Below are 18137 nucleotides of genomic sequence, written 5' to 3' on the forward strand. Positions count from 1 at the left end.
CAATTGGGTCAGCGGCTCTCTTTCCAGGGAGTTTTCCCCCTTTCTTGCTCCATTGTCTGACATGGTAATTTTTTGCAAAATCCCCCGGCAAGGGTCTCCCTTCCAGGTGGATTAATTTTCCAAGTCCTGTCTAATGTAAGGACCCACCCCACTTTGCATCTTAAGAAGACAGAACTCTTGGAATAATTCTTCCAACAGGCATCCTTTATTAAGAGAAAATGGTTACAGGCGTTCTAGACAGGACTTGGGGTCCAAGCTCTCCCATTCAAGGTTTTAAGGGGTTTCCCAGTAGCCCCACCCAATCATCCCCTACTTCCAGTGACAGTCTCAGGCATTACACTCCCATCCCCTTTTCCTTACTACCGGCTGGATGGAGACTTCAGAGAAAACTACATGAAAGGTAATAGTCCCCTTTGTTATGATTAGGCCTTTTGGTGCTATCCACATTCAGTTCCTTTGAAATGTACTGAAGGAAGTGAGGGCCATAAAGCCCCTTTGTTCACCCCCTCCATCAGCTTACGATACCATTATAATTCATAACTTTTATTTTTTGTACTTCATAGAGAATAAAGCAAGCATACTGTCAGAATCCAATTATATTTCATCTCTAATTATCAACTATAAATAAACCCATTTCTGCCTTCTCGGGATTCTGTCATACGATGAAGGGTATTTATCTCGTTATTAATAGCAAGAGTAACTGTGGACAGTTGACAGTTGAGCAAAAAATTGCTTTTGCTTGAAGATATGTATTAGCCTCATGTCTTACACTGTTCTTTTGCTTCCTGGTCTCTTGTCAATATCCTGAGATTCATCCAAAACATGTTATATTGTCTGTAATTTCTGTAATGTCCATCCTTGTAAAATCAAGCCAGAAAAATGTCTTCATTTGAACCTGATAACTAGCATTTCCTAATTTGGGATAAGGTCTGGTTTTCTCAACTATTTATGAAAAGAAGGGACTCATGTATAGGGATTTGGACATTTTTGCATATTTTCTTGAGATTTGTACATTCAAATCTCAGCCCCTGTATTTGAAGACTGAGTAGTAATAAACCAGGGATTACAGGGAGTTCAAGGTGAAATATGCTTTCGAGGTTGAAGATCAGAATTCAGGTTCTGATTGTTTTCCATGTGATTTGAAGCAAATGAAAATTTTGGGCTCAGTCATGGTCATAAGTCAGGGACTACCTGTACTGAAGATTGGCAACATGAAGCCACATAGAGAGTAAATCAAGCAGCTTAATTCTTATCATTTGGGAAATCAAGAAAGGAGAAATATATGTGGTAAAAATTAGCTCCTAACCTTTCTAGCCTTTTAAAAAGTTCCTGTGTTTGGTTCCTAATATTGAAAGCTAGATTGTATTTTGGTTGATGAGAAAGAGGTGATTAAAAACATGTGGTAAAATTTTGCCCTGTTCTGTTAAACGTTAATTTTAAAGTGCAGCTGGAATGAACTGAAGATTACAAGCATTATTCTGTTCCTCCCACCAGATCGGCTAGCATAACTAACCTGTCTCTGGATCGATCGGGGTCTCCCATGGTGCCTTCCTATGAGACATCTGTCAGTCCACAAACTAATCGAACCTACATGAAGGAGACCAGTGAGGACGAACGCAAACTTCTTCTGGTACAAGCCAAGCTTTTCTTGTATCTTGCATCCTTCCAACAGAAATAAGTATCAACTTACTGCCGTTTGTGGTACTTGACTTCTTAAGTTTACCTGTTTTATACTGTCCTCTGTTTACAGCCTGTGTTTTGCATTACTTGTACCTCATGTTTCCTCAAAGGAAATGCAGATTATGCCATTTTTTATCATTATAATCTTGAAGTTTGAAGAACTATTTTCATGTGATCATCTACTTATGAAGAAAGTGCATGGTCTTTCCCCACAGAAAAATTAGCATCAGTTAGAGAAAAAAAAGCCTTGTATATTTAGGTGAGCTTAAAAAGATAACTATATTATTTTGAATCCCCTTTACAAGGAAAGAAATAAGTAACATGTATGTGCATTGCTTGTGCATTTGTTAGTACTTGGTATGTTATTTTTTTTCCACAAGTATATAGTCCAATTTAACATAGGAGCTTTAGCACGAAATATTATTTCAATTAATTAAGGATTAACTACAAACACTCATGAGAAGTAGATGGCTTGATACTGCTTTTGTTGACACAACTCTGAATTTTGTAACTTAAGGGTTATTTTTTTTGTTTGTTTGTTTGTGCAATCATTTGTATACTGCCCTACTTCATGGACTCACCTTGGATGTTCTGTTTCTTGTGCAGGTCAATGTTTGATGTTGCAGGGAACTCCATTTCTGAACTCCCTCAAACATGTTAGTGTTAGAAGATATATTCACTAATACGATATACAATGTGTTATAGTGTCTTCTGTGCAAGCCTGAATAACTTCCATCAAAATCCTGCTTTTTTTTTTTGCCAGACCATATATCTTTATTTGCTTTCCTGGAATATTTTGGATACTTTGCAATAGTGAATAATAGCTTGTTGTTTTAAATGCCAATCTAGACTTATTCTCAGGGGAATCCTAATTATCAATGGAAGAGGAAGGTGTCAAAGCTCTCAAGCATTGTAAGGAATCAGGAAATAAGTGGAGCATTACAAAAGACTAGAGTACTAGAAAGGTTTTCAGCCATATTCTTTAAAAAAAAAGCATTTATTTTTTTCCCTCCCTGTAGGCCTAAAGAACAGAGAAAATTTCATAGATTGATTCCTGTGGTGGCCTGCATAATCAAAGTAACATAGCCATAAAAAAAGAATATATGGGCTATTAGATTGTTTCAAAACACTGCCACATTGCAAGCTTCCCCAGCATGTCCAAATTAAAAAAAATCCCCTTTTAAACACATGCAAACTGTTCAATTTATCAGTAGCAGAGTTCATCTCTCTCTTTTTTTCTCTTTTAAAGAGGATTGATTCTAATTAATAGGTTGAATTCTCTGGAGTTTGTTTCTTCAACTGCTATAATTTCTTCCTTTCTGAGAAATGTTTGTATGCAGATATACACCAGTGAAAGCAAAGAAGTGGATGGAGTAGGTGGAAGAGAAGGAACTGCTTTTCCATGTATTTTAAATGTTAAACATAGAGCAGGGCAAGGGATTTGACAGTCATGAATGGCAATGCCTGTGTGGGTTATGGAAGAACATAGGCACTCTATAATGCCAGTTCCCAAACCCGTCTAATTGTCCATTCTAATTCTAAAAATCACATAATGTTCAAAAAGGTTTTTTTGGTTACTTGTCTAAGAAGAAAAAGAATCAAGATACTTGGCATCACAAGATCTCTGAAGTGTCAGAAAGCCAACAATTCATTTTTAAAAGTTCTCTCAGCCAGAAGGATAATGATAAAAATTCTGAATACTTAAACAAAATGTGTACTTGTCCCTTGAACAAACTGTCCATCTTAACAGTATCTCCAGGAAAGGGGAGGGGCAAGAGAAGGAATTCTGTAAGTCCCTTGGAACAAGGTAAACAGCACCTTTCAAGACAGAACACTTAAGCCCTCTAAATGTGTGCTATCTCAAAATGTCATCGTTTTGTCTTCTAGGACTCAGTTCAGTTAAAGGATTTGTGGAAGAAAATATGCCATCACAACAGTGGGATGGAGTTTCAAGATCATCGCTACTGGCTGCGTACCCACCCCAACTGCATTGTAGGAAAGGAGCTGGTCAATTGGCTTATAAGGAATGGCCACATCACTACTAGGTAACTGAGTGTCATGGGGTCTTTCACGCTCAGTGTTTGTGGATTAGGACAGTAAGATAAAAATAGTTGAGCTTATTCCAATTCAGGGGTTCTGCGGAGGTAAAATTATTCATAATTAAACTCTAGCATTTTATATCCAGTCAAACCCTTTCCCATCCTACTCATTTTTTATGTTTCTTGTTCTCGATTCATGCTGCTATAGTGAATTCTTTGGGGGAATCAACTTTTAGATAAGAATAATTATGTTTTGGTCCATTAATTATCTTTCAGTATGTATGGTTAATGAGTCAGAAAATCCTTTGTATTTATAAATCTCAAATAGTTCAAATAACAGGTACGGTATTGGGAACTGAGGATTGTGATGATGATTCAGATAGTTTGTAGAACCCATCGTCCTCCTATCATTAGTTTGGGTTGATTCTGAACATGGGTTAATGCTCACCAACCATCAGGAGAGAGATTATGTGATATAGCAAGAGATTTTCTCCAACCCCACTGGGCAGCCTCCATCTCCCCTTTTGTCCCTCATGCTGGTCACTGCTAGAAACGATGATCCTTTTTTCAAATGTGTGTCTCTGAGCTAGAAATCAGCTTGGTGACCTGGTGGGTAAAATGGAAGCGTTTGAAATCCAGGACTCTATACCCAAACCAGAATATCCCCAGAGAATAGGAGAGGCATAATGCTTGTGTTTTGCCTGCCTAAAAGGAGGAAGCGTCTCTTGAAAAGGATAGCAGTTAAGGTTGACTTGAAGTTACCTTATATGGAGATTGAGGATGAGATGAAAGCAAAGTCATGAGGGCAGGTCAAAGACACAGGGTTTCTTAAAAATATTATTTTGATTTATATTCTGTTCTTCTTTGAAGAATTTAAAGCAGTCTGCTTTATACTCTATGTTCCTATTTCCTCAGAATAACCACTCTGTGAGGTGGGTTGGGCTGAGAGAGCAATTGGCCCAAAATCACCCAGCCAGCTTCCATGTCTCTAAGGGGGGATTAAAACTGAGTCCTGGCTAGTAGTCCAGCACCTTAACTAATTCACCAAACTGGTTGTTGGGTTGGTTATCCTTTGGTTGGAAAAAGATTTCTGAAGCTCACTTTTAAAACCACCTTAATCTTATACCGTCTATATGTATTATTTACTTCGGAGCACTGTAATCAGAACACATCTCTACAGTAAACTAAAAACTCATTTATTCATTAACATGGGATTTAAAATGGTTTTATTTCCAGAGCTCAAGCAATTGCAATAGGGCAGGCTTTAGTAGATGGGCGTTGGCTGGATTGCGTCAGTCACCATGATCAAATCTTTAGAGATGAGTATGCACTCTACAGACCATTACAGGTATGGATTTCTTTTGTGAAAAAGTTATATGTGGATTGGAGAAAAACATCGTATTGATGTCTTGTGACTTTGGATCCATTTGAGGCAGAAATTTCAGAATAGCACTTTTGTAGTTTCATGATGACCTTTGCATTTCACTTAACAATTATTTAGAAAGTGCGTCCATTTGTTCTTTTTAAAAAGTGTGTGAAAGCAATTTAATTTCTGGTAATTAAATAAGGATAATAAGAAAAATAAGGATAATTTCTGCCCAGAGCAGCTTTTCGGAGTAAGATGTGTGGCATATAAAATAAATATGTGTGCAAGTTTACCTTAGGTCAAGAAATAAACTAGAAATTTATGGAATTTTCATTGAAAAGAAGGCATTTTCCAAGAACTAAAGAAGAAAAATCAGAGGACAGATATTTTTTAAAAATAAATCAAGACTTTTTTTAAAAAACAAAACAAAACCAAACCTGAGGACTTTAAATATAGATATCAAACATGTAACAGTTTAGATCAGCCAGCCTGCAAAGCAGCCTGGTGTGACTTGCTGATGTTTTTGAAACTAAATTCTACTGCCACCGAATATTGCTGCCACTAAAGGGGATCCGCCACCAGTCTGAAAGACTTGCTACCAAGCACCTCCAACACCCGCAAGCCTCATCGGTGTGGCCAGCTCCATTGCTGCTGCTACCCTGCTGGCTGTGAACAGTTGATAGGTGTGCCAGATATTCCTTTGTGGTCTACAGTTAGTTTTTATTTATTAATGCAGCCCTTTCCCTCTATGAATTGTGCAGATCTAGTTTAGACTTTCCTGTCATACACAGGATGAGAGTCTGGTGATAGAGTTATTTGCTCAACAAACATTTTTGCCAGGCCATATTTAACGACTGCCTACAGTTGTAAAGAAGTAATACCTAATTCAAAACTCTATGTATTGTATCTATTTCTTATCTGTCTTTTGAAATAAATAAAATAAAATTGCTTCAGTAATAGGAGAAAAATTCTAAAGCTTTTTTAACTACTGAAAAATTCAGAAGAAATGAGCATTTGATTTATGTGGTCTCATGCACATTTGGAGAAAAATAAGGATAAACCCACATTAGCAATTTATACCAGGATTATTTCTTATCTAAACATTGCTTAATGTTTGTTGCTAGAAATTCCTTCTGTTCTGTCTACAATAATGCTTGCTTCAGACTTGCATTTGTAGAATTCATCTGTGATGAGGTCAAAATTGGCCTTTGAGATGCAACAGATTAATGTCATTTTTGTTTGATTAGCAAGAAACTTGCTCAATTAGTGCGTATGTATTTGTCCTCTGTCGCAAAGTATACTAACCTTGAAGCAAAAATTGAGTTTCAGTATAATTACCTTGGCTTGATCCCAATATTCCCAAAGCTGTTATCTGAATTGTGTTACAAATATAAGAACTTTTCTGTAATATTATGATGGTGACCAATAATTAGTAGGGCTATATTTTCTAAAGAATAGTATGTGACTGAATGGGGGAAAGAATGAGTTACTGGCTATCATTAAATATCTTTATCCCTGTAAGAGAGGGCAGCAAATTAAAGAAGTATGTCATGAAGTTTAAGAAAACTAGGAATTCTAACATGTTAACATCACATGTGGATCCGTTTCAAAGCATGTAGACTTCAAAACCACAAATTCCTTGGGCTGTCCATTGAGTGGTTGGTAACATTCTCATTTTCATGACTAGAATTCCCACACACTTGAGATCATTTGAATTTCCTATGGGTTTTATTAGCCTGGCAACAGATTTTCTCCCCATTTAGAAGAACTTTGAAGAACAAGAGAGTTTTGAGAAGAGCAAAAGTTTGACGTTACAATTCCCTGTGCTAAAAAATAAACTTCCTGTTTGTGAAACAGAAGGTCGTTACCCCTTACTCAACAGTGGTTCCTAACTTTTATCTGCATGTAGACAAAAACCACTATTGATTTATTTTTTATTTCTCATTGTTTTATTTGTGAGTTCTGATTATTTTATCAGCAAAATATTGTTACTTAAAATATATTTGAAAAGATACACTTCTTCATTTTGCTCATTTTTTAAAATTTCCTCTGCAAGTGTCCTATTAATCTGATTGTGTTAATCTTGTATCTCCATTCTGTATAATTCATGTTCTAGTATTTCTTCCCTCATTAATTTTATAGAGCACAGAATTTTCTGAAACTCCTTCTCCAGACAGCGACTCTGTCAACTCCGTGGAGGGCCATTCTGAGCCATCGTGGTTCAAAGACATAAAATTCGATGACAGTGACACAGAGCAAATTGCAGAAGAAGGAGATGACAATCTGACTAGTGAGTCTCTGTGTCTGTCATTTGAGGATTCCATTTTAGCTGCTAGTCCCATTTCCGCTGCTCTCTGCCTGCTCTATTGTAGAAGCAAATGCTCCCCCCCCCCAATCCTTTTATGCCAATTGCCTCCAACTGATGTGTCTAATTCTTAGTATTACAACTCCCATTAGGAAAAATGGGATTTGTAATCCAATTGATCTGGAGGATACCAGACTGAGAAGATTGCTTAACCAGATGCAGCACTTTCAGCTAGACTGTTTTACTTTTATTTTCAGGCTTTAAATATGCATAAGGTGTTTGCGGTCTATCTCTGTAGTATGATGGTCTAATAAAGTAAATGGTTCTCAAAAGACCATCAAAATTTTAGAAAAGCCATGAAATACAAGTGGATGAAAGTACTGTCTTTCTTGCTTTCTCCAGCAGTCAATTTCATGTAATTAAGATAATGTCTCTCCTCTCCTTGATATCCTCCTGAAATCTGTTATTTGCACCCACCCTCTCCTCCCTGTATTTTTCTTCTCCACACTGAAATCCAAAAGATTCTGCCAGCCCTAGCAAGCGTACCTCAGTCAGCAGCTTCCAGTCTGCCATGGACAGCGACTCAGCTGCTTCCATCAGCCTGAATGTGGAGCTGGACAACGTGAACTTCCATATCAAGAAGCACTCCAAATACCCACATGTGCCCCCTCATCCTGCTGACCAGAAAGGTAGGAGGGATCTGCCAATTGGAGTCACCCATAAGAGAAAGCAAAGCTGATGCCTCAGTTCAGATATGCTCCAAATAATCCTGAAACTCCTAACTGTTTTTCATTTGCACAAACAAGTGTTGCCTATACTATTGGTGAGTTCTTACATAACTCCTCTGACAGATGCCTTTTCTCCATGGAGCATAAGAGCTTTGATGAACATCTACTGTGAAGGCAGCAGATATAAACACAGATCTTCCTAGACAGAGGTCTGCCAGTCCTATTTTGGGTAGAGTATTGAGGTAGAAAGCAATATATTTGGATTTAGTCTCAAAAAATTATAGTGTTAAATGGAGCATTTTAAAGAGTTTGTCCAAACCAGTGCAGAAACCTGACTTTCCTTTTCCTCTTTCTGTCTCAGGCAAAATACTTTTGGGTATTTGATCTCTACTTTCTTAAAAGAACAAGAAGTTATTGTCATATCTATTGTCGAGTTGTAGAGTAGCTTAATCCAGGCATCTTGCATGTTGCCATGGCAGCATAAAGCGTTTTAAACTCTGACTTTCTTTTACTTATCCGAATGAAAGCAGTAAAAGGTCTTCCCCTTCTTAAGTTCTTAATAGTAACATTTATTTATTAAATAAATATTTAATATTTGTTAAATAAATATTTAATATTTATTTAAATATTAAATAAATTATTAAATTTATCCAGAAGATAGGTTCAAGATCCAAATGAATCTCAACAGACTTGAACACTGGGCCCTATCTAAAAAAATGAAATTCAATGTAGAGAAAAGTAAAGTCTTACACTTAAGCAAGAAAAATCAAATGCACAAATACAAATTAGGTGAAACCTGCTTAATAGCAATAACTGTGAGAGAGATCTTGGAGACCTCGTGGACAATCACTTAAATATGAGCCACAGCGTGCGGCAGCAGCCAAAAAAGCCAACCCAATCCTAGGTTGCATTAACAGACGGATAGAATCAAGATCATGTGACGTATTAGTACTGCTTTATAAAGCCTTAGTAAGAACATACTTGGAATACTGCATCCAGTTTGGTCACCATATTATAAAAAAGATATAGAGACTCTGCAAAGAGTGCAGAAAAGAGCAACAAAGATCAGTAGGGGCTGCAGGCTAAAACATATGAGGAACTGTTGCAGTAATTGGGTATGTCTAGTCTAGTGAAAATAAGGATTAGGGATGACATGGTAGCAGTGTTCCAATATCTAAGGGGCTGCCACAAAGAGGGGTCAACCTATTTTCCAAAGCACCAAAAGGGAAGACAAGAAGCAATGGATGGAAACTAATCAAGGAGAGAAACAACCTAGAACTAAGGAGAAATTTCCTGACAGTGAAAACCCAGTGGAACAGCTTGCCTTCAAGCTGTGGTGCTCCATCATTGGAGGCTTTTAAGAAGAGGCTGGACAGCTGCATGTCTGGAATTGTAATAGGATCTCCTGCTTGTGCAGGTGGTTGGACTGAAAGACTTCCAAGGCCCTTTACAAATCTATTATTCTGTTAAATTTATATGCTGCCTACCTCACTGCTGGAGGGAGTCTGGGAGCCTTACAAAATAATGAAAAATTCCAGATAAGGAAGAGCTTTTTTTCTAATTCTGTTTCTTTTGATAACTTTACTTCACAAAAATCATTAGAGGATTCTGGCTCTCCTAAAGAAAAGAAAATAAAGAAGGTAAACTTTCCGGTGCCCATGCTAATGACAAAAGCTAACAATAACCTTAGATATCATAATTCAGTATTTGATTCTGCTGCTTCGTGCATGGAATAACATTGCTCACTAAAATTAATACTAATAATGTCAGTTCTTGTGAATGATTTTCATTTCTCTAATATTATTGCATGATACTAATATACCAAATGCTTTTGAAAATATTTCTTGTGTTTCATTGGAAAGGAAAGAAATTTTACTTCGAAGCAGAAAAATCTTGGCAATCAGTGGGAAATGTTACAGAAATGTTTCAGTCATTTATGAAACCAACCTATCTTTGCCTGGCATTTTGTCCAAACCCTTTGAATTTTATGCAGATTAAGACATTAAAATGATGTTTCTATCACTGTGACTCCAAGTATTTATTATTTTATTTATTCTGTTTATATCCCGCCTTTATTTTTTTTATAAATATCTCAAGGCAGCAAACATATCCAATACACTTTCCTCCTCCTATTTTCCCCATAGCAAGAATTCTGTGAGGTGAATTGGGCTGAGAGAATGACTGGCCTAAGATCACCCAGTTAGTTTTCATATACTTGGATCTAAAAGCTGCTTTAAATCATTGTTTCACTGCAACATAGTATTAAGTTAGTCTATGATGATGTTTCATTACCCAATGAGTAAGTGTCGGTCATCTTTCCTAAAAAATAAAATAAAATGGATACTCAAAAAAAATCATGGAAGGCATATCTGAAGATTTAGCCACTGTTGATTACCACTTTCTATTTTAGTAAGAATTATAAATATTTTGGAAGAGTGTTATTTTGGAAGAAATTTATTTTGATCCAGCAATTACTTTTTTGAAGCAAGGAATGATTCCTGGAGTATGCAAATTTGAGGGGGGGGGGGAAAGAAAGAGCATATAAGAAATGGAAGTTCCCTTAACTTTATATTTCAAAGTAAGACAATGCAATATATAGCAATGATAATAATATACAAACAGTTGAATGATCCTAGCTGTGTAGAGTGATGAGCTATTACATCTCTTAAATATCCAGACATTTACAGCTGCTTCCTTAGCAAATAAATTTCTTTGAAACTAATATAGGGCTCTTCCTCCCCCACACCGTTAGCTGCTGGGCAGAAAGTTGTTGATATAAATTGACCAATAAATCAAATGAATGAATATTTGGAAGTAAGCCCAGGCATGCAGAAATAAAAACCATGTGGTATGACAGAGAGTACCTTGGGAGGATAAAAGGATAGTGGCATCAATTCCATGCTAATGGCTGGTTTGCAATTGGCCATGCCCAACATGGCAGCCATTTTGTGACTAGGCAAGCTACCATAGCAGTTATTTTTGAGAGTATCTGTGACAGAACTCAGCACTTCAAATATATTTATAACCAAAAAACATTGCCTATCTCTCCTGAAAACAACATGATGTAAAGGGTCATTCTCTTAAGGGAAGATTTTTGGCAGAATATTTATGTGAGTAATTTGGGATTATGATATATTGACTGGTTCAGAACTCAAACTAAAATATTTCTTTTTAAACCATGCTTTGTAGAATATTCCATAGTCAGCTGAGTTCACATATCATGGTTCAAAAACTATAATAAGTACAAATGGGCATGATTATATTTTGCATTCTTTGGCAACCAGTTCATTGTCTCAGAAATTATGTTGTGGACATCTAAATCTAGACGGCTTGGTAAATCAACACTCCCTCACTAAAAAGTTTTCAAAATGTAGTTTGTAGTATTCAGGATAACTCAGTACAGTGTAAAGGGAATTGTGTTTGAATTGTATTGATACTGCCTTTACTTCTAGAATCTTAATAATGGTGTTGGGGTCCGTTTGCTATGGCTCACTAGTAATGTATACATTGCCTCATAAACTCTCTGAAGTGTAACTGTACTTGGGGTTCAGCAAAATCCCATTCAAGAGAAGGAGCAGAGGACCACAGATTCCCCCCCTCCAATATGTAGAACAAGATGAGTGCTTAAAATAGGATTTAAGCTGTTTTTTTGTAGCAGTGTGTCCTAATTTACACTGGATGTATGTTTATGTAGTATGCAAAAGTAACATCAGGCCCACTCAGATCTTTGTAATGGTGAACAAAGAAAGAACTAAATTCCATGCTGAAGTAATGAAGGGGGGCAATGAGCTCTCCCTTAAAGCTGTCTTCTCTGCTCTTTGAGATACCAACATAGCAACTTGTGTAAGAGAGGCATTTTTTATTTTAATCATGCTTCTGGCAGTATTTGTCCTAGGAGAAAGAGCTTGTGGGGACAAGGTAAGAATACAAATTTGCTGTCCCAATTCTCCCATGGAATAAATTCTCCTCTGTAGAATGTCAAGTCCAAAGGTGTTGTGTTTTCCCCCAGCCATTAACTGAGGACAGAGTTGAATAACTGAGTTGTTGTCAGGGGAAGTAGGAAAGGGGTGTGAGGCATGTTTAATACATCTCTTGTCCTAGATGTGGCAACCAAGAATCCACTTTAAAAAAAAATAAGACCACTCTTTGTCTTGTTTAAATACTGGCCATATAAGAAGTTAATTAAGCCTCACTGTAAATTGGAAAATATTTTTATTCAGCATCTTTTTCATATCATACTGGCTCCATTGGATGATAATTTAGTATTTATGCTGACACAATGAATGAGAAAGAATGAGACAGGTTCTCTAAGGACAGGCCTTCCTATTACAGTGACTCATGTTTGTTACTCTCTCCTGGAATGAATGGGTGTGTATGTCATATAATAGCATAGAAGCATAACCTGTCTTTTCTTCTCCCATCTCTCTATTTTCTCTCTTCATTCAGAGTATATGATTGCTGACAATGGAGGACAACAGATGATCTCAATAAGTGATGCATTCATCAAAGGTAAGTTGAATGTGAAAGGGATGCCCACCACTACAGAAAATGGGATCATATAACATTGGGTGAATGTCAAATTATTCTCCCTCCAAGTGCTGTGAATACATACAACTGGAGTAAAGACAGTCTTACCTGTGGAAGTCTTTCAGTACTTAAAAAACCATGCCTTTCTTTCTGGCTTCTGTTTTTGGCATTTCTCTTTTAAATTAACTTGTTTTCTTTTAAGCTTAAAGCTATAAAGTTCAACTTGAACTAATTAATGTCTTAACACATTAAGCATTTCTTCTGCTTAAATAATTCAACAAACTTTATAGCTATTTCTACGTTTCATCATGTGTTATTTGAACAAATAAAAAAGCAGTATGTTAACCTATAAGAAATCTTTCCATATGAATTAAAGTTGGTATATTTGAGCCATAGAATAATGAAAATAGCAAAAATATCCTTAAAGCACTTCGAAAATCCTGGTCTGCCTCAAGTCTTTACAATCATAATAGTTTTTTAAATTTTTAAAAAAACATTTTTTAAAAAGTTAATGTATTGAAACAGTTTTGAGATTTAGTCTTTTACTTTTTTATATGTAAAACAGAAAAAGAGAAAAGCACACAAAACCTATACAAGATTTCATTGTCTAATTTAAATAAATAATTAAACATTGACCTCATAATATTCATCTGTCTTTCCATGGTGTTGATAGTTCATAAATGAAAACTGAGCTTTTATCTATAAATCTAAGATTATAGATCCAGAGTAACGCCTATCTTTTCAGTCTGAAATAATTATGTTAGTTTAAATATTTCTTGTAAAAATTGAGATGCTTTTAAAAGTTGATTTTTCACACTTCTGAAAACTGATTTTGATTTCACGTTTCTAGAGTTGATTTTGCAATCAATGGCTATTAATGCCTCATGACTTTAAAAAAGACGGGTTATTGCAAAATATAATAAAATATAGTAAAAAAATAATAAAATATAATAAAGATGGAACCAAGTGCCAATCATATCATCAGATGGGTCACAGTAACTTTCCATGAGGAGAAGTGATACATTCAGTGCAATCTTTCCCCATATCTAGGACTTGTGAAAGAAGTCTTCCTTCGTCTGTCTGACTGCAGGATACAGCAAATTTTCCAATAATGCTTCCCTGCAATTTTGTTATGGCTGCAGGACGTAGATCTATGCAAAATGATACAAAATGAATTGATTATCAGTATTTGGTGCACAAATTAATATGAAAATATGCAATTCTATCTCCATTTTTGTTTGTTTTTTAGAGTCACTTTTTAATCGGAGGGTTGAAGAAAAATCCAAAGAGCTTTTCTTCACACCCCTAGGCTGGCATCACAGCAATCTGGATCTGCTGAGGGAGGAAAATGGGGAAAAACAGGCCATGGAGAGGTTGCTGTAAGTTGAGTGAATAAGAATGAAACCTGGAGAATATTTTAACTTTGAGTATAGTGACCACGGCTCCCTTGTGGCACCAATTTACAGACATTTATTATATATTGTGTGAGAAGTAGGAAACAGGAAATCTGTTCTTAATTTCTGTAGTGTATAAGAGTTGAAAAGAGTTTTAATACTAAATATATTTTCTAAGTTTTGTTTCACGTATTTGAAAAAAAACAAGTTCGTAGAAATGTTTCTCATTAAGATCTTGCAGGAAGAGAAAAGTGGTAAATAATGAAATGGATAGTTTTGCTAAGAACAAGAAAATGTATGGACTTTAGTTGACTTTCTCCCCTGATTCCAAATTTAGGTCCTCCGAAAAGGGTAGTACAGATAATCCTTAAGATAGAACTGGTCATTTTATGGCTCTTCAAAGTTAACAACAGACCATCAAAACCTACATACAACCCCATTTCAAAGTTATGACGGCTGCAGTGCCACTGCAGTCATTCACCCTTATCAACAACCACAGGTACACTGCAGGACCCTCCCACACACACACCTCTCTCTGGTCCCACCCCACCGGAATGCCACAGCATATGGGCCTGCTTTCCATATGTCTGTCACCCATCACAATTTACCTTTTGAAGATTTCATGACTTCATGTTGAAGAACGAAGACAGGCCACATGGTTCTGAATCATCACGTATCTCTGTATTGCTGCTGCTTCTGGAATCGTGCCATGCACTGGTGATAAAGCAATCCATTTTGCTTTAATGCAGTTTGCACAGCACTGCAGAAGCTTTCTGCAGTACTGTGCAAACCGCATTAAAGCAAAATGCAGTATTCAGAAGCTCATTAAGGCAACAAAATGGGACACTTTTTTCCCCGGGCCACATAGCTGCCATTTTGTAGGTGGGACAAAATAGCACCTACTTCTGGAATTGTGCCATGAGCCTTGTGATGAAACGATCTATTCTAGCACTCTGGAAGGCTTCAGAGCTTTTCAAAAGTGAGGAGGAGGGTATATGGCCTAATGGGATGGGAATCAGGCCTAAAGCCTGCAGGACCTAGTGAGAGTGGAAAAACACCTGTAGAGACCCCAGAGGCAGGAAGCAGAGCACAGGTGGGATGGGAAAGGTCTTGAGAGGACCTCCCAAAGTGGGCTGGACCTGTACTAGGGCTTCAAAGACCTCCCCACCCCTGAGGTACCCCATGCTCTGCATAACAACCCACACATTCACTTATCAGTTCATTGGGGAATGTAGGATGTTGGGATTGTTAAGTGAGATGCTTCATTACGGTTATATCTTGAGGACTACTTGTACTAAACATATCATCTGGACTTTGACATCAGTGCAAGGCAGAGAGCTTGTGGATTATTACTGCTTGACTACTGAAAGAGGTTTATGGAAATAAACCTCTTTGTTACCCACCTACAATAAAAGTCTCACGAAGAACTTATAATTCTTTTTTTAAAACATTTTTTTAACTCTTAGCCAGAAATACAAAGAGGATTTCAGATAAATGGCTTGTATACCAGATGTTAATGTCTAACCAAGTCACATATTTTACACACTCTTGAGGACTTATTTTTTCATTTGGAAGTATTTATCCTGGTGCTACATACTTACAAATTTTTCCTTCTGTCCAAAGTTTTTGCGAATTTTGAGCATTTGCAATTGACATCTGAAGTTCACCACTGGACAAAAAGCACATATATTTGCAAAGAATCTGCCCCAGTATCCGTAATGACTGTAGCTTTCCTCTCTCTTGAACCTTTATCCTGTTTACCTGCAGCTCTGCTAATCATAACCACATGATGGCTCTGCTTCAACAGCTGCTATACAACGAAGCGTTGTCCCTCTCTTGGCGAGATATCATTGTGCCGGTGGTCTGCCAGGTGGTTCAGACGGTGCGACCTGATGTCAAGAACAGAGATGATGACATGGACGTTCGCCAGTTCGTCCATATCAAAAAAGTGAGTCTCTGTAGGTTTAGAACTGAAAAAGGAGAAAAGAAGTGACTCTTAAGGCTTAACTCAGGGGAGGGGGCACTTTCAAACGATGGCTTTTCTTAATATTACTGTTGCTGCTCTATTGGTAACACATTGATCCAGCTATGCTCCTATTACCAGGAATTCGCCTGTCTTTCTGTTTTTCTTAGTTATGTAAAACAGGACAGGGTAAAGCACCAGACTGGCTATTAATTAATTATATTTGAGAAGTGGCTCATATTCATCCTACCTTAAATCTGTATTTTACTCTGACATAATCTTTAATGTGTCATTTTATGTATTTAACTTTATTCTAAAATGAAATTTTCTTCCTCTCTTCTCCCAACTATCCACACAATTGTGTTGGCTGCTGCTTCCTTGCTAACTCCCATTTTCACCAGCCGGTATGGATAGGAGAACCAGAACTAGTTTGTTTCCTAATTTAAGTTGGAAAGTAGAAAATACAAATATAACCTAATGTTTTATTGTAATTTTGCAGATTCCAGGTGGAAAAAAATTTGATTCAGTAGTGGTGAATGGCTTTGTATGCACCAAAAACATAGCACATAAAAAGGTATAGTGGAACTATTTTTATGTAATTGGGGGGGGAAATAGAACAGTAACATTATGAATGTTCTATGCAATTCTTAACGACACAGCATATTTTGCTCTTTTGATGTTATCACACTTCACCATAGTTCTGTAAAAAAAGTATTTGTCCGCCCTTTTCCCTTGAATTTTTGGATATGATGAAATGTCACTTAGAGCCTAAAGCAGCAAAGGCAACTCTAGACAATGAAACCATCATTTCTATGCTTGGCAGTTGGGATAATGGAATGTAGCATTTGATATGACACCCATTTTTCTATAGAACATTTATCCATGAGTCTGGAGAATCACACAGATGCTTTTTGATGTATTTTTGATAAGCATCAATTTTCCTTTTAATGAGTTATGAGTATCCTGTGCTTTCCTGTTGGTGAAGTCATGAACTCTAATCACAGTAAGACAGGTTGCTGTTTTGTGACTACTTGGAAGATTTAATGCTTCTCACAGTGATTTTGACAGGATGGCTCCTCTTGGGAAGATACAATATTGTTGTATAAACTGTGACCTTGTGGATGTGACTGAGCACTGGACTTAAGTTTTATAAACTTTTCTAGACTGATGTGGATCAAGTTTTTATGGAGATCTTGAGAAATTTACTTTCAATGGATTTTGATGTGCTTGCAGAATCTCAGTAGGGAGAACTTACCTATGATGAAGAGGAGCCAATATTTGTAAGAATGACAGAATAACAAGTAATAAAGTAGGAAGGAATCTTGGAGGTCTTCTAGTTCAACCTCCTTCTTAAGCAAGAGACCCTATATTATTCCGGACAAATGGCTGTCCAATCTTTTCTTAAAAACCTCCAGTGATGGAGTACCTAACACTTCTGGAGGGAAGCCATTCCAAAGATTTATTGTTCTCACTGTCAGGAAATTTCTCCTTAGTTGTAGATTGGATCTCTTGCCTAAGGTGCTTTGAAGAAGAGATTGATCCCCACTTCTCTGTGACTGTCTCTCAAATATTGGAAGATAGCTATCATGTCACACCAAGTTCTTCATTAGATTAGACATATCCAGTTTTTGTAATCATTCATTGTATGTTTTAGCCCCCAGTCCCATTATCATCTCTGTTGCTCTTCTGTGCACCCTTTCTAGAGTCTCAACTTTTTTTTGGTATCGTGATCAGTACTGGATGCAGTTCTTTTAAGGTTACTAACACTAATACCTTGATACTATTTTTCTGTAGATGAGCCTAGAACTGCATTGGCTTTTTTGGCAGCTGCAGCACACTGCTGGCTCATACTTAAGTGATGGTCCACTAGGCCAGTGGTTCTTAACCTTTTTGAATGAATCGCCCCCTTGAGCCAATGAGGAAGTTGTCATCGCCCCCCTCTCAATCACAACATAGGAAATAATTCTTCAATTTATGCAAACACTTCTTTTGTTTTCTTTAAAATTGTCATCTGGACATAACGATGCAAATAATTTATTTCCAGTCTTTTTCCCATATCTCAACTGTGTGAAAAATTTTGGTGCCACCCATCACTTTATTCCCAAACTTTCCTTTTGAAAGCCACCTTTACTTTA

At 36.8% G+C, this 18137-nt stretch overlaps 1 protein-coding gene across 7 annotated transcripts in view; it reads left to right on the forward strand.

Annotated features, from left to right (window-relative positions):
* PIKFYVE (phosphoinositide kinase, FYVE-type zinc finger containing) overlaps positions 1-18137 on the forward strand; it is a 101738-nt gene that overhangs the window by 38935 nt on the left and 44666 nt on the right. For 5 of the 7 annotated variants that reach the window (XM_039352895.1, XM_039352890.1, XM_039352888.1 and 2 more), the window contains 9 exons: positions 1495-1630; positions 3568-3725; positions 4956-5067; positions 7228-7375; positions 7912-8079; positions 12565-12627; positions 13895-14024; positions 15807-15987; positions 16502-16576. In XM_039352895.1, coding sequence (XP_039208829.1) covers positions 1495-1630; positions 3568-3725; positions 4956-5067; positions 7228-7375; positions 7912-8079; positions 12565-12627; positions 13895-14024; positions 15807-15987; positions 16502-16576 — 1171 coding nt within the window. Of the gene's footprint in view, positions 1-1494; positions 1702-3567; positions 3726-4955; positions 5068-7227; positions 7376-7911; positions 8080-12564; positions 12628-13894; positions 14025-15806; positions 15988-16501; positions 16577-18137 lie in introns of those variants that run through there. The other 2 variants (XM_039352894.1, XM_039352891.1) reach the window with 2 other exon arrangements.

The sequence above is a fragment of the Crotalus tigris genome, unplaced genomic scaffold (assembly GCF_016545835.1).
Source record: "Crotalus tigris isolate CLP2741 ecotype Arizona unplaced genomic scaffold, ASM1654583v1 scf7180000018485.2372832, whole genome shotgun sequence".
Classification (NCBI taxonomy): domain Eukaryota; kingdom Metazoa; phylum Chordata; class Lepidosauria; order Squamata; family Viperidae; genus Crotalus; species Crotalus tigris.